This window comes from Cheilinus undulatus, linkage group 18, assembly GCF_018320785.1.
Source record: "Cheilinus undulatus linkage group 18, ASM1832078v1, whole genome shotgun sequence".
In the NCBI taxonomy this organism is placed as follows: Eukaryota; Metazoa; Chordata; class Actinopteri; order Labriformes; family Labridae; genus Cheilinus; species Cheilinus undulatus.
The window spans coordinates 29,744,939-29,770,088 of record NC_054882.1 but is presented as its reverse complement, the minus strand read 5'-3'; the positions used below and the strand labels follow the sequence as shown (position 1 = coordinate 29,770,088).

At 40.6% G+C, this 25,150-nt stretch overlaps 1 protein-coding gene across 3 annotated transcripts in view; it reads right to left on the bottom strand.

Moving 5' to 3' along the window:
* Positions 1-1,697: 1,697 nt before the first annotated feature.
* Positions 1,698-25,150, bottom strand: part of tfb1m (transcription factor B1, mitochondrial) — a 38,487-nt gene continuing 15,034 nt past the window's right edge. For 2 of the 3 annotated variants that reach the window (XM_041811930.1, XM_041811929.1), the window contains exons 7-8: positions 3,741-3,868; positions 1,698-2,754 (exon numbers count right to left, since the gene is read on the bottom strand). In XM_041811930.1, coding sequence (XP_041667864.1) covers positions 2,475-2,754; positions 3,741-3,868 — 408 coding nt within the window. In that variant the 3' untranslated portion in view covers positions 1,698-2,474. Of the gene's footprint in view, positions 2,755-3,740; positions 3,869-16,396; positions 17,283-25,150 lie in introns of those variants that run through there. The other variant, XM_041811928.1, reaches the window with a different exon arrangement.

The window sequence follows — 25,150 nt, the reverse complement described above, 5'->3', positions numbered from 1 at the left end:
GAATCACAGTGGTGGCAGCATCATGCTGCAGGGATGCTCTTCAGCAGCCAGCCCTGGAAAGCTTGTAAAGGTGCAGGATATAATGCAGCAAAATGTGAACAATCTTGTTCAGTCTGCAAGTAAAGTAAGGCCAAAACATACAGTGAAAGCTACACAGAAATGATTTGAAGATGTCCAGGTGAATGCTTTGGAGTGGCCAAGTCAAAGCCCAGACCGCAACCTATAGAGAAGCTGTGGCTAGATTTTAAAAAGAGCTGTTCACGCCCAATCCCTCTGCAACCTGAAGAAGAATGGAGTAATATTGCAGTGTCCAGATGTGCTTGATTGAGACCTATCCACACAGACCAAGTGTTGTGATTACAGCCAAAGCTGCATCTACTAGATACTGCCTTGAATGGTGAATATTAATGCACTCATTTATTTTACACTACATATTTTTATTTAAATAGCATAACTTTGTAGACATCTGTTTTTACTTTGACATTAAAGATGTTTTGCTGTATTTTATTTTGTGAAAAATATTGAACATGCTTAATTTATATAATCATAACAGGGTAAAACTTCCAAGGCTGAATAGCCTTCTTTTTGGCACTGTATGAAGGCCTGTGTGACTTTAAGCACAAAAAGTAACGTATTAAAGAAAACTGAATTAAAATATCTAGCTATATGTATGTTTTGCTGTGACATGGGTTTTTAAGGAAGCCTACAAAGGGGAGCCATGTCTTACAATCTCCTTAATAACCGGCACTTTGCTGCTGGGTAGGAAGAGGAAAGCTTTTAACACCGTGATTAGTATTTTTGCTATGCGCAAGGGTTTTTGTCGAGCCACTGAATATTATTGCTTTAGATGATTAACAGGTGTGGAGGACCAAGAGTCACCCAGACACGATGAATCATCAAATGTGTGAAGAAAGCCATCTTCTGTATGTATTAAAACAACCCATAAACATGTAGCACTTAAAATAGTACCATACATTTTTATAGTATTGAAATATACTCAGAGAAGATTGTTAGCCATGCTGAAAATGTCTAACTCAGTCGTTGACATTATAATTCCGTTTCAAAATTGCGCCATTGACTGATAGAAACTGTAGTTAGGCAGACATTAGTGACACATTACTATAATAAGGCATCCTATATAACTTACTTACCTTTATGCTTTGGGCTGGACTCGTTTATCAAGATTGAACCGAAACAGCTTTAATGTCTTTTCCTTTAATTGACATTTGAAGCCAACATCTAGAACCGTTTTAAAGGTTAAAATATGAACCAATAAAGTTACTACAACATTAATAAACATCAACATCGCGGATGGTTCCTCTCCTGCTGCGCAGGTGTGGCTCATATACGCTAATTGCCTCTGTCTTGCGCATGACGTCATTTTCCTGCAACACGTACAACTGTCTTCCAAAATAAAAGCTCAATATAACACACCACCTTATTTCTGTGTGCAATCTGGGCATTTTGGACGACACAAGGTGTACCGTTCACATTTCTGGCAGCCTTGCAAACCTCTCTGCCATGTAGATCTGATGAAACCCTGATTGTGGTTGAAGATTAACACCCACTGATCACTGAAACTGAGTGAATTCTCTCTTTGGCAAGCGAACCTTAGCATACCATCTGCCACACTGGCAGTGCAACAGCCTGTCCATGTCCTATTGGTGATAATCTGTTTCAGCATTCAAGGAGGAATATTTCAAACTTGCATTGTTTTTATTGGCATGGAACATAAACTCAAGCATCAGGGTTTAGTTTACATAACAATCTATAAGAGCTCTATTCTACACAATAAATATGAATATGTTTTTCAAATTCAAGATTTTTACAATTGCTAATTTGGTTTGACTGACATGCATGAAGTGGAAACAAATTATTTTTTAACACAGGTTTAGAAATAAATATTTTTAACATCCTTTGAATAATCTATTGAGAAAAATCTTTTTGAAGCTCACAAATTCCAAACATTTTTTCTCCTCCCTTTAGGCTCTCTCTCCCAAGTGACAAAGCATTGTGGAGGAAAAATGCCCTGGATATAGCTCTGCCATGTTGTTCCCATTCTCTAAATCACCCTGAAAACATTCTGACATTTCTTTCAGGTCCCACAGGACAAGGTGTTATGCAAGTTGGATCTGAAGGAAGAATTGGGACATAAAAAAAGATACTCATTTAAAGAGCTACTGTGGGTAATGAGCATGCATTCTTTATTCTCCTCCAAATATATGACTCTGCTTTGAGTTGTCCGATCCTGGAACAAGGCCTTGGCGCAGATCCACCACACTCTGGACTTTAACAAGCCTTATTCAGTCCAAGGATTTCACATGTAAAAGTTACCCATTGCTCTCTGAGAGCAGGGAACAACCTTTTAAAAATTCATGCTTGTGCCAGGTGGAAATGGCACAGCTAAGAGCAGACTGTTGTTACCCTGTGCCATCAGAAGCTATTAGTCGGCTTCTGTTGGTTGCCATCTTTTTTCAGCAGGGTTTTTGAGGATCTGCAGGAGTGCAAGTTGCTGTGTCTCCAAATGTGTCGATTGATGTGCTTCTTTGCCTGGCAAGGTTCTTCATTCTGAGCTCCTCCCTGAAATCATAGCTGATTAGACCAGGTTCACGGGTGCAGAGATGAGCGTAGGCGTCTGCTAAAGCCCTGACATGAGGTATGGTGAGATCTGTCGGACGTAGAGTGGGGTCCACATCTGCCCTCTGCATCATCTCCTGTGTCAGCTCAGCACGACATGCCTCAGGGAACAATTTTCTATAACAGGAAATAAAGAGAGGAAGTAAAGAAATGGTAGTACAGGTTCCAACACTTGTGTCGCTTTGATATCTTCATGATCATGCAAGATTAATGGTATTGTAAAGTTCAAACAGAAAGAAATTATCCCTCAGCAATTGTTTCAAATCTGTGAAGTTAATTGAAATTACACAAAGGGCTCGAGCTGCTCATGAATTATTAATTTGTTCTGCCATGCTCCATAATCAAGGAATGTAGATACTGACACACAGAAACATCCTCAACATAAAATGGCACCTAAAATTTAAATATCCAATTCATAATAATTCGTCTGGCTCTCACCTGAAAAGCCCTTTTTCAAAATATTACATGCACAGAGGCAGAAGTTTACTTTCAAGACTTTCCCCTGCCTGAGAAGTTCTTTCATATTCTGTCTCTGCAGTTTGGTGAGCAGTAGCCAATTCCACTCTCTGCAGTACAGATGCTTTTTAGGCGCTTCAGTGCTGGTGCCTCCCATTCAATTTGGTGCCTCTGCCACCAACACACTGCAGTTACATAAAATACGCTGCCTCGTCTTCCTATGCCACCTCAATGACTCATAATTGCTGCTCTCTTTCACACAGCCAGTGTTCTTTTGTTATCTGTGCCTACATACACTTCCTAACAAGCATGAGGGTGATGGGCTGCGTGCACATGCATGTGGGCGTCTGGCTATGCTTCTAGTGGTTTTAAACAGAGCTCTGAGGGTGCTCTGATTTTCAGAGTTTGGACACAGAAAGCCTCAAAAGTTGTGCCTTTGTTGGAGTGGCTTGTGTGTGACAAAAGCAAATCAAAACTCTAATCAAAGAAGAAATGAAGATGCAGCTGTCAGAAAACAGAGAATGAAAAATGTAGGGAGAGCATGATAGATGAGGATGAGATGAGATTAAAAAGTAAAAGAGGGAGAGAGGGAGGGAGGAGAGCATAGATGCTTACATGCCACATCAAGTTGTATTAATACTGCTTACTCTATTCCTTTATGGCAGTGCTTCCTGCGAAACTGGAAAATGTTCCTGACGACTTTCTCCACCAGTTTGAAAGGCTGCTGGATCTGAGGTTGAACCAGAGGGGTGAAGTGAACCACTCCCACGTCCACCTAAAAACACACAGAGAAAGGGGACTCCAAGTAGCAGGGGGCTATTATACACTGTCAAAATAAACTGGAAGTGAAAATAGAGAAAAAAGTGGTGCAATAGGTGTGAAGAGAAAGGAGACTGTAAAGAAAATGCTGGAAATAAAGGTCAATTGACAAATGGTAGAAGAGAAAAAAAGCTGGACAAAGTAAGCTCCAAGAGAGAGGGAGAGGTAGATGGATCAACGAATTGGGATAAAAGAAAAAAAGGCAGAAAAGAAGATGACGCAGCATGACTGGCTGGCAAACCAGTTCCAGTTGCCACAGTAACACCTGTGCGATGGACCATAGAAACGGAGTCTCTCTCTTTCTATCCTGTCTCTCTTCCCGTCGCTGCATCACCACTGACTTTCTCAGTACCTATGAGCCTCGCTCACAGCAGCCTTCTTTGTCTATCTCACTCTACCTTATCCAATGAGCATGCAACCAATGGGGCATGAACATACATTGATCCAGACATGGGTACGCTCGGCACGCCCTGCTTTATGGGTGACTCAGTTGATTGACGAATTTTGACTTATTCACTTATATCTGCTCCGGAGGAATACAATCCTGCTCAGGCTTCTACTAAAACCCTGGAAGCCCAGCACATATCTCTGAATACTAAATGTGCCTTCCATTACAGGGTTCATTTAGTCAATAAAGTATTATACTTTAGTCTTAGCAATTTGCAAATGCTACTGCATTATTACTTTAGCTCACAATGTAAGCCTTTTTGACATAGTTACTTTTTTAAATATCAAATTTATACTTTTGGCAGTTTTTTCACTATATGTTTATTACTTTAAGTTAGACACTTTTACCCTCTGACCCCTGCTGGGTTGCTTTTGATACCAAGTGGTAGAGCTTGTGTTGTTTACAACATGTCAAGAACTACAAGATGGATCCTGTGTCAATTTCGTAGATTAAAACTATGACTAAAAATTAGCCTGACACACCAGATAGATTTGTTTCACACATCCACCTGGAAAACCTTTGATAGACAGCATTTGGGAAAGGAGAGAGCCTTTGAAAAAAACTCGGAGGGTGATTGGATCTTTACAGGCCAATCAGATTTAATTTAGTTTTCGTCAGACATTCAAGATCCGTGATATTTCTCCACTGTGGGTGAATCTGTCAAAAAACAATGCATCTGTATCTCTTTTGTCCCTCAGCTGTAGAAAGCAGGGACCCCAGGTTTTGCAGGGTGCACAGAAAAAACTACAATGATTTGGTACCAGATTTAAGGAAGAAAATAAGTGCTTGGACTAAAATTAAAGACTAAAATGTGAGACTTTTTATGGATTGAAACTTGACTAAAATGTTTTGAGTTTTCGTCGACTAAAACTAGACTTAAACTAAAAAGGATAGAAATGACTAAAATGCGACTAAAACTAAAATGCTTTTCATTTAAAGACTAAAATGAAGACTAAAATTAAAAATGGCTGGATGGATAACTATGGTGTAAACTGTGATTGGACGCCTACCTTTGGCTGATCTAACAGCTCCTGGTGTTTATATCCCTTCCAGAACATTTTTAATCTAGGTTTAAAGTGTGGTGTTTATTCAGAGCTTTGATAGTACAAATCCACACTGCTAAATCTATGATAATATGACAAATTGTTATGTTATTTGCGATGTAAAGCTTAGCAGGGTTGCTCTCAGTTAGTCTTTCAGCCAATTACAATGCTCTATTTTCATTGTTTTGTCAGTGGTAGTAACTAATCAGGGCCAGCCAAAGATTACCAAGAGAAAAGAAAGTTAATCTGCCAGTTTGGAAAGGAAAGAAAAAAATAGTCCTCCTTCACTCAAATAATGAAAAGAGGGCTTTTGCGCTCCTAAATGGGGGTAGTGCACATTTTTCGAACTGGAGTAGCATATGCGTGCAAAATGTGAACTGGTTTGTTTTTAGGCCTGTTCTGTTCTCAAATGATTAAATGTCCTCACTATTAGGTGTGGATCCTGTGGGTGCTCAGCTTTTCTTAAGTCCAAATTACAATGCCATTTAAAGCCTCATATTGGCGCCCCTGTGATCTTTCGCCTTCACTGTGATCATTGGGAGAACGAGGGAATACTTCCTGCACTGTCTTGGGATAAGTAACAGAGGCGTACAGAAGCAAAAATGGGATCAGTGGAGCTAGTGCTGTGCAAGTGTGCATGCCTGACAGTGTCTGTATTAGAGCTCCCGCTGTGCCATGCTCTCTGTGCAAACACAGTGTGAATTGACAGAAATAGCAGAAATGCACTGTGAAAACACATTTAGATTGAGGAGTGTTGTTGGTGGTGCGGGGCGGGTTTCAGGGAAAAAAGGGTGACAACTGCTGCCTTTCTGCCAAAAGGCATGTGGAAGACTCCATGGTCAAGTGGAAAAAAAGGTCTGATGAGACCAAAATGGTGTTTTCAGCTCATCAGACAAGATGCTATGTTTGGGGGACACCAAATACTGCACATCACCACAAACACACCATCTCCACTGTGAAGCACGGTGGCAGCAGCATCATGCTGTGGGGATGCCTCTTAGCAGCTGGCCCTGGAAGGTTATTGTATTTATTTTATAAATGGATTTATAAAACCAATACAAAAGTAAAACAACCAAGAGGCTGAATAATTTTCTTATGCACTGTGTGTATCCAAAATATAAACATTAATTCATTCAAGCTGACTGTTTAAGCTAAGCTCTCTACTTATTTACTAGTTTTTACACTTGCAAAAGCATTTTCTTAATAAAAATGTATTTTTTTTAAATAGTTGACCTGACACACATTCATATTTCTCCCTGAGCTTCTACTCATTTATCCACTGGCAATATCCAGCGTACTTTGGAGGACTGGACTGGTGTAGTGGTTTGTAACCTTAGCTCCAGCTCTTCACTAGCTGCTGTCTCCTCATTCTTCCTGTGTCAGCCCTAAGCTGACATGACATACTGTTGAAGTAATCATGCCAGACTCATCAGAGCCTTACTCCTGCTCTCAGATCTCTCCCTCTTTAACTTCCAAGCACATATATATCCACACGTTCTTTTTTTCTCTCGATTGCTTTCTCCCCTATAAAGGATTATCTACTGTCTTCATCATCTGAACGCCATGATGGGATCAAAAGAACCAAAATACATTAAAAGACTATTTCTGAATCTCTGGATCTGTGCGTTTGATGCCTGCAGAAAGCCATCATCTTTCAAGGGTGTTTCGCATGATGCCATTCAGTCCAGCAACTCATAGCTTAAATGGCTGCAGAGATATTCTAGCGTGTGTGGATGGAAAAGCCAGACAGCGGGCAGCCGAGCAGAGCGGTTGCAGGTCTGTCTTCCATAGTTGGTAATAGTCTTTCAGCAGTGACAGAGACTGTACTCTGACTGGCTGAGCAGACTGACAACAGGGCTCGTAGGAGGAATTCAGCAGAGTGAATCCTAATAATAATACATTTATTTCCCTTATGGGCTTCTTTAAGACTTTGTTCAAGAAAGGACTTCTTATATAGCAAGAAAAATAACACACACATAAGGGGAATATGCTGTTGTTAAAGGATTTACAGGTTTAAAAGATAAACAACCAAAAAGACAGACATTGCATGCTGTGCATGTACAGTGATGTGAATCCTACTATATGTGTGCAAAAATAGTGATTTTTACTAGTGAAGATATGCATTAATGTGCACACGCTGCATGTTAGCTTAGAAAAATCTACAAAAACTGCTTTTCTCTTTCTACTAACAAACACAAAAGCAATTTGAAAAGAAATCAAATCCAGCTCAGAGTATATGCCCTGCAGAGCTCCTCATGCATCCTTGTATTTCTGGATTGTGTGACTCACTCTCATTCACAGCTGCCTTCTGCTTCTTGGGACTGGTGTTGTTAATTAGGGGAGGAAAACAAAAGTGGTCCAAAAGACATGCAAAGGATTTCCCATGAGTGTCTCAGATTCCCCATTTCTGTTGAATAACCGAGATAGTACGGGAGCACCTGCAGACCGCACTGCGATCTCTTATCAGATCCACAGATCCCCGTGTCCGGAGATACCTGGCTGTGTCTTCCTGCAGCGGTGTTTAATGGGACAGCAGTGTTGGGGATTCTCTAAATAGCCCTTAAGGCAAGGTTCAATAAAAGTGCAGAGAAAACTCCAGCTCCTTGCCTGACATGCAAAAAGAAATAAAGGGCGTCATGAGTTGCAACTGCAAGAGCATGTACTGCACAGCTGTTCAGTGAATCTTGTGTTAAATATTTAATGTTAAGGTTTGTCTTGTTTAACACAGTTCAACATTGAATGATGACGGTGTTTTATCTGAAGTCAGTAATGGCTTTGGCTTCTGCTTGACAAGTCTATTATTAGCACCTTATATTTGATAAGATGCATTTTAAATACAAGCAATCTGGGAGGTGTTGGCAAGGGAATTAAGAAGCTGCATTATTTAGAATTTGACCTCTGTGATGAGAATCAGTTGTCTCATCACCTGCCACTTTATTAGGGAAATGTGTTTAATTCCTTAACACAAATAGATAATCAGCCAATCACATGGCAACAAATCAATGCATTTAGGCACGTAGATGTGGTCAAGACGACTTGCTAAAGTTCAAACCGAGCATTTGAATGACAAAAAAGGGGATTTAAGAGTCTTTGGTCATGGCATGGTTGTTGGTGCCAGGTGGGCTGGTCTGAGGATTTCAGAAACTGCCAATCTACTGGGATTTTCATGCACAACCATTTCTGGGGTTTACAGAGAATGGTCCAAAAAAGGGAAAATATCCGTTGAGCAACAGTAGTGTGAATGAAAATGAAAAGGCTCACCAAAACTGGACAACAGAAGAATGGGAAAGCTGCGACATTCAGATGGCAGGATCAGAATCTGGCGTAAACAACATAAAAGAGTAGCAGTTCATGCTGGTGGTGGTCTAATGGTGTGGGGAAAATTTTCTTTGGGCCTCTTAGTACCAGTTGAACATCTTTCAAATTCCACAGCCTACTTGAGAATTGTTGCTGGCCATATCCATTCCTTTATGACCACAGTGTACCCATCTTCTGTTGGCTACTTCCAGCAGGGAAATTCACCATTTCACAAAGCTCAGATCATCTCAAACTAGTGTCTTGAACCTGACAATGAGTTCATTGTCTCCAATGGCCTCAACAGTCAACAGATCTTAATCCAATATAGCACCTTTGGGATGTGGTGGAATGGGAGATTAGCATCAAGGATGCGCAGCCAACAAATCTGCAACAACTGTGTGATGCTATCATGTCAATATGATCCAAAATATCTAAGGAATGCTTCCAACACCTTGTTGAAACTATGCAACAAAGAATTAAGGCAGTTCTGAAGGCAAAAGGGTGTACCTAATAAAGTGGCCAGTTAATGTGTAATGGATTTCACCTTAAAAAAATACTTCCATGAGAGTTTTGGTGAAGCCAAATCAGACTACCATCTATTCGGTAGATGCAATCAAAGAAGAGAATACCTTTAATTTCACTCTCTGCTGGAATAATTAGGCTATTTATATTCTGGACTTTATGATTTAAGAGAGGAGCAAAGGGAAAAGTCGATATTGGTACTATACAGGCAGCAGCATTTCAGCCATCAGCTTGTCCAAGTCACTTTGCTGCAATGATTTATGTATGGCCTTGCTATACGGCTTCACTGGCTAGCACTGCTGGAATATATCCTGCTCCCTGCCATTAATCCTTCCTCTGATAACCTCAACATGCAAGGAAATTCCATCTTAAATCACACGCTGTCACCTGGCCTCTCCATTGAGGTGCTATGAACATGCCTTCACCCCACAGCCCCCCTAAAAGACTTTCCATCTGCTCCGAGATCCTGCTGGTGGCAGACTGACTTACTGACCCTTTCTGACAAGCTTTATACCTCCCCCCTTGCTCAGGTTCGCCCACTCTCTTTTATTTACACTGGTGGCGACAAGGCTTGTATATAAAGACGGAATATAAAAATAATCAGGCAGTAATTATTCCTTGCAGAACAAGAGCAAACTGTCCAATTAAGAAAAGAAAAACAAGGAAATCATTGCCACTATAAGTCAGCTCATAAAACTTGCTCTTTAAACAAACTAATCAAACAGTGAAATAGACTTTGAACCTTCTTGAGCTACACTAAATAATCTGATAAACTAAGCCCTGGCTTTTCTCCTGTAAAAAATGTCTATTCTCCTGATTCCCCTAGGAGGATTTGAAAAGGGCATAAGAAGAGTGATTAATATCTCAAAGTCAAATGTGTGCTCGAGAACAGAAGCCTCACATCTATAGTAACATACTTTTATGCACCCTATTTCAGGTGTGTGACCTTCCCAAAGCTACGCAGGGAACCCTATTACTCTGGTTTTGTCTGGTAGTTCCCATTCCCCAATTTCTGTCTTCAACATCTCTTTCTTGAGGTCTTACCCAATGGCGTGAGAGCAGTAATTTGTCATGTCCCTCTAAGCGTAACCAAGATGAGATGGCAGGGGCCCTTGGGCATCAGCCACTGTGCTACCTGAACCACCAACACTTCTGCTTACATAACGGCAGGTTCTGTGAAGGAGCAGAGGGGGATGGAAGGAAGCTATATACAGCCAGGGAGTATACGAGCGAGAGAAAGCTCGCCGAGATCCCCGACCAAGAGGGAAGAGCTGCATTAATCATGACAATACTTTAGGAAGACACCCTCCATTACATCAGTGGAGAGAGACAGCCTCTCAGAGAGGAGAAGGCAGCAGTCAATGCTGCTGAGTACGAGGCTGATGTAGCTTGAGGGGTTTCAGGAGGAAGGGCTTTGGCTTCCTGTGCAGGAAGCCCAGTGTACTTCCCATGAAATCGCCCATGGCGTGCACACAGGACATTCAGAACTGAAGCCCCAGTTCCATGGAGAGATGCTTTCGTCATAGAAAAGCTTGAACTTTGCCCATAAATGTTAAATATACTGACCCAGTGGAATAACAAAAATGGACAACATGGGAAAAATAGTTTTGATGAGATATTTAAATGCCATTCCACATTGCTCACTTGGGAATCAGGCTTAATGATGGAAGCTAAAGAGACACATGAACTTAGACAATGCTGGTCAATTTGCAACTTACCAGAAATGTGTTATCTCACACCTATTATGAATCTTGAATCTGGTCTTGCATTGACAGGGACATCACACAACACCTTGGATCTCTGTAGTGTACAAACCGTTTTGGTAAGACGATGAGCAAGAAAACCAATTACGCAAGGGAGGACATAAAAGAGGAAAATGCAAATTGAACGATAAAAGCCCTTCATGTGGGCAAAAGCGAGCGCGCCTGGTCCGGCCGTGCCTTGGAGCGATGCTGCAGAAAAGGCTTGAGAGCTCTGCTGTGAGGTGATAAAATAAAGGGGTCCACGCTTATAATAGCCTGCTGTATCTTCACACGTCACGCATCTGCTCTCACCGGGTGTATGTTAACCACGATTTGCTCTTCTCTCCTTCCATCTTTATCTCCCCCTTTCATCCACTTCTCCTGTATAATCTATTTATTTATTTATTTATCTTACTCCCTGCAGAACAACACCAGCATCAGCACTTAAAATCTCATCTGTTACAAGGAGGCAGGTCACACAGGCATACTGTACGGTATGTGTGTAGAAAGCTGGAAATTTTTCTTTTCCTGCTGCAGTGGTATCCCACAACAGAATGTAGAGCTGAAGGTCGACACCAACATCACACAGGAGGTAATGTGCCGTGCACCATCCTGCATTGTAGCCAGATCTCATTTTAAGAAAAGGGTCTCTCAGGGGTGGTTTATGGGAAAAACAGCAAATGTAGAGAGCACTGGGTCAGATTAAACGAAGGGATCAATAGCTGAACAAATCAATTGCTACCAATACTGCTGTTGTAAATGCCTGGCTCTTTCACTGGCTCTTTCACTGGAAGTAGAGGTACAAGTAAAATACTTCCCCACAGCTGGCTGTTTTTGCAAATCTGCCCACCTGGCAAAAAAAATAGCGATACACATCTGCGTTTCCAAGGGTGTCAGCCCTATTAGTCCTGACTGAATTTTTCTCTCTATCATTTTGTCCTCTTTGTCATTCATGAATCAAAGCTGCCCTAGCCACTCCCACCCTTGTTGTGCATCCTCTACAGAGAGGAGAGGAAAGATGGGCTAAGGCAGGGGAGCAGCTGTGAGTTTTAGGCTCCTGCTGACTGATGCCTGATGAAGATGATGCCCCGGGGAAGGGTCAGTTTTGGAATGGTGGGATGCACATGCTCCTCTGGCCCCTGGACCAACACATAAACAAACAAAGCTTTCTCAGAATACAAGTCTGATCAGATTGTCTGGGTATAATGATAGCAGTTTTTCCTTCTGTCTTAATTAGATTACCCATCCCAGCTGTGTCGATGGGCTGTTTGGAAATCTAATCTAGACTTTGCATCTTGGTTCTTTCTTATCTTTAAACAACAGCAGGATCATATGGTGAGTTTTGAGCAGCTCACTGCAGGGACAGGATGACAGTTCTGTTGGGATGGTTAAATCTGCAATTAGAATCAAGTCTTAGGAGACAAATAGAGCCACAGATCTTTGAGCAACAGATGCCACTCTGCCACAAAGTCTCGTCCCATTTGACATGACATTAGGGGGCATGATGGGAAAATTGACTGCTGTTACAGACTGTGTAGACACACATTTCAAATTTTCAAGCTTTTATTTGGTATGAATTTTTGATATCCCCCAGTTATCTGGCATAAGTGGGACCTAATAAGTCTAAAAACACTTTTTCAGCAACAAGTAGTTTTTAAAAGAAAAACATGTCCTCAAATGTGGACAGTGGGTTTATTCTGCTATGTAATACTAAAAACACAATTGTGTAACAAAATATGGGTCATTTATTCCCTAAGATTTTGCATTTTGCTCTCACTTTTACTTGTAAATTGTTAGTTTCTTTCCAATATCTTTTCAAGGTGCACTAAATGATGAAATGATAATCAAGTCCCAATGCCCTCATATTGGTACTTCCTGTTGAAGCTTGCTACTATTGACAAGACTTGCCAAATGCGCATGCCATACCAAATTACAATTGTGACAACTGTCAGTGAAGTTGATGAGTTTTTGTATCTTGACCAATTTTGTGTCAAAACCAGCTGTAGAGCATCTGGTTAAAACCGTGGCCATCTCAAATATACACTGATAATTGTACATAGCAGACAAATTGTCCACAAATAAGTCTGACAGGTTTTAGTTAAGGTGTTTGCCTGATGAAGGTCTAGTACCGAAACGTTGTAAATAAATACATCCTTTTTTGCAAGTTGGACAGTGTGCGGGTGTTACCTTTGAAAGGTTTTAGTTAAGCAAAATTAAGAGTAATAGTACAGGTATCCCAAAATGCAGTGTCCTCATATGAGGACGCAGGGTCATGGGAGGTTAATTACTACTTATAAAAGAAAGAGACAAACTGTCAATAAATTACAGACCATTCATTGATGAAACTTAATGATCAATGTGAGAAATTTTATAATCATAACATACAATTCCTCATGATTAATCATCACAAGCTGACGGCAGAGGGGTTAGGTAGTGATGGTAATTATTAGTAGTTATCGTTAATCATGTATATCAGTTATTTCAGCCTTGAGTGACTTGAAAACAACAGTTGTGAGGGCTGTTTCTTTGAGAATTATTAGTCATAGTATAAGGAAAAAATTAAAAAAACTGTGGGAACTACCCAACAAAGGATTAAAAATAGCACATAAGCTAAAGGGTGAGTTTCAGTTTCAGACATAAATTTCATTTCATGGAAATTTTCTAGATTGAATGATTTCTTGTGTTGTGCATACGGTTGACTTTTACATGTCTGTTGTTATATTTTAGCAGCAAGAGTACAAACCACCAACAGCAAATTCTATAAATTCATATTTTTCACTAATCTATTCTCATTTATTGCTAATTTTTCAAAATGTTAAGAATGTTAGTGTTGTTGTTTCTAAAAAAACAAATATGATGCAGATGTTGATCATGTTTAATAGTTATCTCAGTATTAAAGTCCAAATCATCACCAGATCAGATCAGATCAAATCAGATCATCAGCTCAATTATAAACTTAAATTCAATAATAAGACATCTACAGATAGACTTATTAAAAAAAAAATTCCAAGTTCAAGTGAAATTATTGACATGGATTTTCTAAGTAATTCAAGAGATTAAAAATAACATGTCACTACATGAAAACAACACTTAAAATCATGGAGTTGTTAGAACAGCTTAGGCTCCATGAATATAAAGTTATGCTAGTGAAATAATGAACACCACTGAGCTTTTATGTCTTTACACAATGAATATGTAAAACCCTTTAATCTTCAATAATACCTACCTAAAAATAATGTTTAAGAGGACAAAATTGATGTATTTTTTCAGTCCTGTTACCAAAACTCAGACCATTAAAAACAAATGTCCAGAAGCTGATCAGCCCTCAATCAAACCAGCTTGAGTGTTCCTCAAACTGATTTGAGGAACACTTCACACTATGGTTTCAGGTATGATTTCAGGTCTTGGGTTGTGTTTGGTTATCAAATTTCAATAAATATAATGAAAAGTGAATAGTAGCCTGTTTGAATGTCCTTTGAAAATTTGTATAATGTTTACTTTTTCTTACCCTCTCTGGTCTTGCTCCTGACAAGTATCCCCTATTGCTGAAAAAAGTTAAGCTATGACTAAAACTAATCAAAACTAAACTAAAACAAAGCACTTTTGCAAAATAAAAAACTAATCTTAACCAACAAACCAGCAGTAAGAATGAGTGAAAACTAAACTGTTTTTTGTTTTCCTTGGAGGCCCATGTTTACTTTCTAATTTGTCTGATGTACACAGCTGGTGTCAAGGTTTAACTGGTGTTGGATTAACTGGCGACACTCTAGCAAACAGTCTATTCTGCCACTCACCTCTGATTTTAAGTGCATCTTCAGATACATTATTACTATTGCGAAGAGTTTGCTGGGCCAGAAGGTACATTTACAGGGATGAATATTAGAATTTAAGTGACTCTGCAGATGCCTGATCAAAACAAAAGAAATAGCAGTGGCTCATTAATTGTACGTTGTGACGCCACAAACACTTTCAGAGTAATGTTAATTTTTCTGAAATCAAAGCATTTGTATTAACGTGTCCTTTTATGAAACAAAAATATGATAATTAAAAGGTAAATATTTTAGTCTAATGTTATGGTTGTAGATACTTCAGGTTGGGAAGGCTGCCCTAAAGAAAGTGTGTATTTTTCAGATATGATTTAAGGCTGCATGTTCAAATAACTGATATTTGTGACGAGTTTTACTCCATATGCACGCAAGTTGTAATTAACTATAGCTATAGGCCTATAATATCCCGTGGATAGCAATGGCTTAGAGGCTAATAGCTATCAAGTTAAAAATGAGTGACGTAAATTACAGGCAACACTCTGTAACATGTTAAAAAAAGGAGTAATCTGTTTGTTTGGTTCGCCTTTTGGTTGTTGACATGAAAAAGGAGTTGACATGCGTACAGGAGCGGGATACAGTGAGGTCTAAGCGTTTATTAAGTTGTTGTGAGGCAGAGGCTCTTATCCTACACACACTCTTACACACAAACCGACGAGAAGAGAGGGAGTAGGGGGAGAGAGAGCGCGCGCAGAGGAGAGAGAGAGAGAGAAAGAGGGAGACAGCCGGAGCGCTACGGTTATTTCTCCCAAGCTCAGTCCAAGCCTGTGTGGTCCACGGCGCTGGGATGTCCTTTGATACGCTGTTGCTAAGGAAATGGATGGCTTCAATGGGTCCGCCGTCCGAGCTGTGTTCTCCTGCTCGCCCCCTCACCAGCAGCAGCAGACAGGCTTTCAATGTGTGACTGTGTGTGTTTACAGGAACCACTGCGAACAACGTGACGCGTCAACGCTAGCTCTGCACCAGCCGGGGTAAGGGATTATTTCAACATCGCTTTCCCCCTCCTCGGACCACGAAAACAGCGGCAAACAATTAGTCTGGGATTTAAAAATTATGTATTCAAAGCTGGGACGACCTATTTTTATTAGGAGAGTTGACAATGCGCCGCCAGGAAGTATGGCTCAATAGCAATAAAAGAGCAGGTACATTAACAAAGTTTAATTGTAGCAGCTAACTGAATTGAGTTAAGTCATATTTTACCTGAAGGAAACGCCTGTGATTGTTAACTACCTTCAGCTGTCTGCTTGGTTAAGTCAACAGCAGTGATATCAAAGTGGCAGAAAATGTACAGCAGCCTATATGAGGGGGGTAAGGGCACTGCAGCTTTAAGTCCACATAGCAATTGAGTATTGCAAATACCACAAATTCATTTCTCCCTCTCCAGTAACAGCTCTATGGGGCTCCGGTAAGGAAAGGAGAAGGCAGTCCATAGAAAATGCATACATAAACAACAACCCCCAGTGTTTTGCTTACTTACTGTATCAGCCAGAGCCAGCTCTTATCGCTCCTGCTTCACGCTGCCTTTTGTTTCCAGCCAGAAAAGTCTGTGCTTGTGTGAGGTGAATGAAAGGGAGAAAGAAAGGAGAGAGAGAGAGAGGACCCACTCACTTCAATTTCTCCTATTTCGTCTCTCTCCTCCAGTACAGTGGAGCCGCAGCCGAGGAGCTGAGGAGCTGGAGATTTGACTAGCAGCTGGTACACCACCAAGAGAGGGGAGAGAGGCATCTGGGCAGTGGGGTCGAGGAGCCTGGCTGGCGCTGGGTGAATGCTGCCTGGCGAGGACAACGGCTGAGGCGGTGGCAGCATAGACTCGAAAAGGAGCATGGCATCCACGGGCATGCAGATATTTGGTTTTGTCCTAGCACTATTGGGCATCATGGGTGCCATGGTGGCCACTCTGTTGCCCAACTGGAAGGTCAGCGCAGATGTGGGCTCCAACATCATCACAGCGATTTCCCAGATGCAGGGTCTGTGGATGGACTGCACATGGTACAGCACAGGCATGTTCAGTTGCACACTCAAGTATTCGGTGCTTTCATTACCTGCATATTTGCAGACTGCCCGCACCACTATGGTTCTCTGCTGCGTACTCGCTGCCATGGGTCTTTGCCTCGCATCTTTAGGACTAAAATGCACACGATGGGGAGGTGGACGGCGCTCCAAGCGACATGCTGCGATTGCAAGTGGTGCTTGCTTTGTCGCTGCAGGCTTTCTGTGTCTGGTGCCCGCTTCCTGGTTTACCAACGAGGTCATCACCAACTTCTTAGACTCCAGTGTGCCCGAGAGCAATAAGTTTGAGCCTGGGGGAGCAGTGTACGTGGCCTTTGTTTCGGCAGGATTCCTCTTTGTTGGGGGGTCCATCTTCTGTATGTCCTGCTCAGGGAAGAGGCATGGCCCCCAGGACCTGGTCCTGCTCCCTCCTCCTGACAAATTGCTGCTCCAACAGCAGCAACAGCAACAGCTGCTTCAGCAGCAGCAGGAGCTCCAGCATCAGTACTGCTCTCTCTCCCCATTAGACAATAAGACTGGCTACAGCCTGCAGGACTATGTGTAATAAAACAGTGCTGTGTATGCTACGGCTAAAAGGAGACGAGCCTGAGGGGAAACCATCACGGCTTATGCTACACTCTAGGCTCTACTCCAGATGGAGGAGGAGAAAGAAATGAAAAAGGAGGGCAACAACTTTGAATTCATTTTCCCTTCTCCTCTATCTTGCTCTTCTACCTTTTTCTGTTTTGCAAGCACAAACAGTGGAGGTATTCCCTGAGCAGCGCCTTGGAACAAACAGTGTGAATGTGTAAGGAGCCGGGATAAGGTGCTGCAGCATCGAAGGGAGCCGCTAACCAAATGCAGACATCCTTCATCAGTAAATCACAGAAAGAGTTCCCCGGGGAATGGATTAAGCAAATAAGGAAGGCTTCCATGTAGATTTTTTTTTCCTCGCCAAAGGTTTGAATTGAAAGGAGGAAAAAGCAATCATTTAGCTGCTATTTACAATCGTTTGGAGCCGTTCCCAATTGACAAAATAGGCAATATATCGCCTGAGTGCAGTAGGTGGAAACCTTTTCATAGCAAGCCATTGTAGATTTTTCGTATACCTATCCACTAGAATGCTACGTGGAATTGATTGAAATAAATGGTCATATTTTTGTTAGCTACTAGAATGATGTTGATATTTTGCCTCTAAAGCATGCTGTGTGGAGCCTGTCTGTGTATTAATACAAAAGAATGCCTGGTAGAAGACTGAGACATAGCCACAAAATGCCTGTGCCTGAAAAGCTGTAGTAACATTACCCTGCTGTAACTGTTCAAAGAGGTCTGTCAGGAGGAGTAGATGTGGGCTGCTGGGCTGGATTTGAGACAGAAAATGCAGACAAACAGTTGCCTGCTTCCTCTCTCTGCAGGTGGCAATATGTGAGAGATGGAGGGAAATAAAAACAAAGAAATTCAATCTTTGAACAGAGTGGACATCTGATGTGCAGTTTTCATATTTACATGCAGACAAATGAGTAGCAGCTACTCATCCTTATCCATCTACCCATCCCTGCACGCCTGCAGACATGCACACACATTTATTCATGCTCTTGTGTGTGTGTTTTTGTACACAGTAAACACTCAGACACGCTGGGGTTTTGCATGTGCTTTTCAGTCCTGTCATCCTCCTCCACACTGCCATGGAAACAGAATTCGGCATTCAAATGTCTTTATTGTCTGGGGGTATGTGTCAGTCAGTGATGTGAAGTTGTTTGAGAGGGGGCTTCTTTTTCTCCAGCCAAGGCTCCATAAGCTTTAATCAGAACCTCTGCACGCACTACTTTCTCTAATCCCCTTTATTAGACTCTGACATTATCCTGCATCCCTGTTATGATGTCAGAAGTTGTGGGAGATGCTTTTCTTTGCTGCCCACTGCTGTGGTGTCTTCACCATGCAAGTGGGCTCACAGGGATGAACAGATGTTTAATGGTGCAGTGGCAGAGAGGCAAAAACGAAGCAGAAAAGGAGAAGCTTCAGGAGTCATGGTCCACTGGGTAGCTGGGTGGCAGGCGGCTAAAAAAGGCTTGAGTCATTCTCCATATGTGACTTGTTTTCCAAGTGCGTCAGCAGTGCGCATATGCTACCAGTCTGCACCTGCAGACCGTCTCACTTTCTGGAATATGTAACCATTCCTTCATTACTTTCAAGTCATTCTCATTCTTTTCCCAAATCCTTGTCCTGCTTGTGTCACATGGATGTTCTCAAGAAAAAGCATGGTGAAAGCATGGTGACCCAGCACACATGCACAAAACTCCCACCTACTCATGTGTCAGCTGCACTGTTACACTTTCACTCAGCCTTGCTTCAGAGCAAACCTGCTGTATAGAGGAAGAAGGACATAGGAGAAATATTGTTTTTGTGTTTGAGACAGGCCTTGGCAGTGATGTATAGAACTGCACGTTCTCTCCTTCTCTCTCAGAAACATGCAGCTTCCTGGGGGAGAGCAGATGGCTAGGCCCAGCTCGCCACCTGCAGGCTGCTGCTGGCACGCCACGGGCATCTCTGTGGGCATCACTGCCGGCCCTGGCAGCCCTCTAGGGCCAGGTTTCCACCCCACCCTGACTTAACCATCTTGCCCAGCACAGTCAGAACTGGCCTCCTGACAATAACTCACTGCCCAGGCACCATAACCAATGCAATAAACTAAGTAAAGAATGTGCCATGTCATCAACTAATACTGACACGATATGTGTTTTGAGAATGTGCCAAATCGTCTCATGATGACACGTTTTAATACTAAGTGGAGTTCTTTCTGTTTATTTTTTTATTGCGTTGTTTGTACATGAATTATACATTAGAAAATGTTTTATGGATTTGTGATTTGTTCTGCCAGACTAAGTCTCAAGTCAACTAGATGCTTGTGTACAGACCAGTGCAGCTTTCGAGGGTTATTTTAAATCCTCTTTATTCCTCATTTCCCAAAGCACAGCAAGACTTCACTGGGCATGAGATTCAGTGGAAAGAGAAAGTAGTATTTTCTAAATGCAAAAAATAAAAGAGTATTTGTTTCAGGAATTGGTTCACTGTAAGTCTGTGAAAACTGTACACAAGTATCTGGCCTTTAAATGTGTTTGTTTTTACTGAGGGATCAGGATTCCCTCTGATTGTTTCAATATAAAATACAATATCATGTTCATACCATATCTTCTTTATAAGAAGACTACGCAATGCACCTTTACTTGTGTTACTTTGACAACAGTTTTTTTCAAAAGGCTGAGCATTCCAGGCTCCCTGGACCAGTATGAATACACAACACTACTGGCACTCTGGAAAAAAAAAGGGATCAATTTCTGTCTGATAGGATTCAGGTGGGAAATAATAGCTAGCAATTTCTCTTTTTGTGGCTGTGCAGCTTGATCATCAGCACGCAATTTCATTAGCTTATAAATGGCCAGAGTGCAAAAGTGACTAGGTCCTAAAAGTCAAAGGAGTTACAACACTCCTGCGTATACTGTATCAAGACAGTGATTTATCATTTTGATAATAGCAGCTTATTTTTGTGAATGCTTTAGCACTTCTTACGTTGCCAGAGCATATTTGTGATGATGAACAGTTCACAAGTTCTGATACAGTTGTCTCAATGTGCTTGTGCAAGTAGTTCTATTTTTTACCAATAAAACTATTTTGTGAAAGCAACACGCTGCTGTATGTAGTCTGTTGTGAGTGGCTGACAAGGATCGATAATGGCATGAATCTTTCTGCCATATCTTCAGATTGCTGAATGAGACAGGCTGTGCCGAGTGCAAGCAGACTGGCTGCTCATACAGTAAGAATACAGCAACACCAGTCTGACTATAATATGCATCCATAAAACATTATCATGTGTGAATGAGTTTTAGAGATGGACTTCTTCCTGTAATATCACACCTTGCCTCTTCCAATGATTGCATCCCTGCCAATGACAGTATAGGCAGATACATGAGTAGAATTATAACAACCCTTCTGGGATGTTAAGGGAATGGAAGGTATTGGTCTTGTTTTTTATCCGACAGTCATGAGATTGCTCACATGTAGAGCTGTTGACTGTCATTGAAGATGGCCACAAAAAAACAAACAATGAACAACAAGAGGTTGTGAATGACTGGCATTTACATAAGGGCTGAAAGGCTAGCAGCTACTATTTATGATTTACATTTACAATGCCTATAAAAGTATTCACCACCATGGATGTTGAACCCTTTCATTGTTTTTATAAAACGATCATGGTCAATATAATTTGGCTTTTTTGACAATAAATTTTTGGAAAAAACTCTTTAATGTCAAAGTGAAAACAGATTTCTACAAAGTAGCGTCAATTAAACAAAAACATGTAATAAAACATAAGTAGTTACATAAATATTCAGCCCTTTTAAGTGACTGACCTAATTCAACTGCGGCCCAGCCAACTGGTGCTTGTAGTCTCTTAATTTGTGAAATGGGGATCACCTGAATGCAGTGATTGTAGTATAATGATACCTGGGAGGTCCAGTCACTGGTTAATCAGTATTCCTGGCAACCATTACACCATGAAGACAAAAGAACACTCCAAGAAACTCAGAGAAAAGGTTATTGAATAGTATAAGTCCAAGTCACTGAACATTAGGGCTGAATGATTTTGGAAAATAATCTAATTGCGATTTTTTTCCCCAATATTGCAATTGCGATTTGATATGCAATAATTCTTCAACTTTCCTTTATTCCTAAACATGGGCTGAACAATTCTTTAAAAGTGTCTAATTCTGATGATTTTGAATCGTGTTGCAAATTGGATATGAATTTTTGCATTGAAGGGTTGTTGTCATTCTTATATTTATTTTTTTTAAAGTACAAAAAAGAAGGTAGGATTTTTTGTGGACTATTCTAAAAAATAATGGCACCTGAATGATGCATGACATGCCATGCATAACATCTCTGCTGCTGCAAAAAAAAAAGTTTAAAACTGGTATTTTGACAGAAATTTCAGGTCACTGAACACTGACTACTAAACACTGACCTGAATGGAGTAAATATGTATGCAGTATTTTGCATTCCATATTTTTTTCTAATTGACATTATTTTGTAGAAATCTGTAATAAATCATGATTGATTTATTAAAAAAAAAAGGGTCAAACATCTGGAGTTAGCACACACAAGGTTATTCCAGATGTACTGGTTTAAACAATAAGTGGTGACAGAAATGTTACTGATGATTATTGCTATTAAGTCCACTGAATAACTAATTTTTCAACTGTAAAACCTAACACTTTTTACACGTTTACACTATCATAAGATCCACGACTGAATCAGAGATGCATGGATTGTGAGGGCTGATACAAATACCCATGTTTAAAATGTTATTTAGCTGATTGCCAGTGTCTATGTTTTTTTCATCACCCTCTTGTTGCAATGCTCCAACTGCACCAACAATTTCTCTAGATTTTGACCAAAAAAAAAAAAAAACAGAAGCTTTTGTCCAACAGGTGACTTATTCTGCCCAGTAAAAATCTCTTATTTTTGATTTAGCAGTTAGGTATACCTGCTGGTGGCATTAAACTGACTGTATGCAAAGGAGAAACAATGGTGACTGATATCTACTCATGCCAAATTATTCATGGTGGATGTTTATTTATAGGTATGATATCAGCTGATATTAAACCAATGCATTGGTGCATCCTTAGTAGCTTCTATTAAAATTATTTCTTCATAGATGATGTAAAAAACTCCATTGGGTAGTTCATCTTGCATTACATATGGACAAGTAAAGCTGAATCACAAGAAAATGATAACCAAAAACTATTCTGATAATTAAAATCTTTGTCCAAATCTTTTTGAGGTCGGATGTTAAGTAATTGGCAAGTTCCAGCTAGATAATTTAAAATTGTTCTCCTACTATAAAAGAAAGAAAGAAGCTTTAAACATAAGGAAATTGTACCTTTTAGTATATATGTCTGACTTCTGTGAAATAATTTCTGAAAAAATATATGGGTATGTAAAGAGAATCTGACATCAAATGTAATATTTTTAAGACCTTTTTCAAGATTTTAAAACCCCATTGCCTCTTCAATTTCTAACCAGTTACACAGTGACAAAGTTATGTGGAATTTTTGTGCAGATTGTAAGAAAAAAATGTTTCAACATAGTTGAGAAAATGCAGATAGGATTTGTTACAGTAGTATGTACAATAAAGCTTTCTTTGAGATGCTGGCAATGCTGATATTAACAGACTCTCTGCTAGTATTACACTAGAAAGAAGCTTCACTTTGGAGCTGCTTTTGCAAAATCCTGTAAAATGTTAACAAGTATCACCCCCAGCCTCAGCTACAACACCTTCTCCTCAGAAAACCTGCACTTACCAATCATTTGCGCACATCACTCAGTCACATTTAAGAATGTATGGTCTTTCTTTTCAGACTTTTCAAAAGCCTGAATTTCTGATTTATGAACTTTTAATATGTTTTAAGACTTGCAGACACCCTGGTATGGGTACATTGTTGAAGATGAAAGCAATCATTGGCAGCAATTCTTCTTACATTTTTTTGCCAACTTGTGAAAATCTTAAGAAAATTTTCAAGGTAAAGTTTATCTTTTAATCTAAACTGCACAAGGTGATGAATTCTTAAGGAAGTTATACACAAAGAAACTTGAAAGAAGCACAAAAATGTCAGAAACAGAGAAACATTGAAAAAAATAAGGCTTACACTGAGCAAAATCAATCTTATTGTGTCATAAACCAGAAACAGAAAATATATTCAACACATATCTGCTCCAAGTCATCAAAGTTTCATAAACAACTGCCATGCCTTTAGCCTTCAGCAGAGCTTCTTACACAAGACAAATCCTACTCAGTTTGTTTTTTCCCTGGCATAAAGCTTCAAACTTTCACACAGAGTGCTTGTTGAATAGTTTCTTTCCAAGAGAATTTGGGATCTCATTACAGCTGATTCGAGCCTCGTCGACAACGACCAAGTGAGGATGCGATTTCTCGAAACAAACATGGATTATTCAAGTTTCCCTCTCAATCTCCCACTCCCCTTGGTTATGCAACAAGAGAGCAGATCAAATAACTACTCCTCTAGTGGGGAGCTGCTAATAAGATCTGCTCCTCTGTGTATTTAACCTACATTTCCCATCAAAGGCTTTCACCTCGAGTTGCCGCTATGACAGATCTGGAATGTGAGCTGAGATGAGGGGAGGTGAGCGCCTGACGATTCGAGGCAGGGGTTAATCACGCGTCAGGTTTCTCTTTGAACTTGGCTGCCTCCTCAAAATGCAGTGATTGTTTTATTGACCTTCTTGACTGGCAAATGACCTTTCCAAAGATCAGCCAGAGAAAGAGAAATGTTGGAGACAATGAGGCAGAGACAGGAGCGTTAATACACTCCTCCAGGTCTGCTGATGTCACAAGGAGCGAGGCAGATATTAGAGCATGGTAACAAACAAACCAAAACTCCATTCGCACCCACAGCATCGCTCAGAATACAGCGAGCTCCCGAATCGCTCAAGTATGCTACCATGCTTAATGCGCTGCTCTTTGTTTTGGATCGCCATTACGCTCATGAAGCTTCATACTGGAGATATAATGCGGCCATCAGCGCCGAGGGAGAATGACCTTCCTTTTGTCAGAACGGCTCTCCTCTGGTCCCAGTGCACATGTGAGGCTGGGGAATAATAGCAACGACCTTGGCTGAGCAGTTTACTGCTGAGGGAGGCAGTTAAAGCTGTGGAGATGACAAAAGGAGCGTGTGTAGGAAAACAATACACTCTGACAGTTCAAAGGAGGCCGTTTAATATTTCATTTTTGAGCGTGGGACAGGATGTGTGGCAGGGAAGATTCTGAAAAGTGGAGGTGAGGGGTGAAAAATGACTTTATTTGCAATTTACACCAAGAGGCTAAATGTTTTTTAAAAACTGTTTTATGTTCAAATACTTATGAAGCTATTTACCATCTTGAAAGATTTGAGATAAAACTATTCATTTTTGACTCAATAATAAAGCTTAAATTTAACAGGTTTCACAAAAAAATATGGCATTTTCGATTTGGGAATGAAAGATTTTTTTTTGTTTGTTTTGTTTCAGAGTACCAGAGTAACCAAGTTTTTCTATGGTCCCTCTGGTGCTATCTGTCAGTAGTCTGTACTTTTTGCTGAATAACAGCCTGCAGTCTTTTGAAGTAGTTTTTAACAAGTCTCTGACACGTTTCCATACCTATTCTTCTTTAGCCAATCGCTCAAGCTCCTCCAGATCTGATGGTCTTCTGGCATGGGCCTCGGCCTTCATTTCACCCAACAGATTTTCAATGGGATTCAAGTCAGGGCTTTGGCAGGCCAGTTCATATTGTTAACTTTGGTCTTCTGGAGGTAGTTCTTCCCC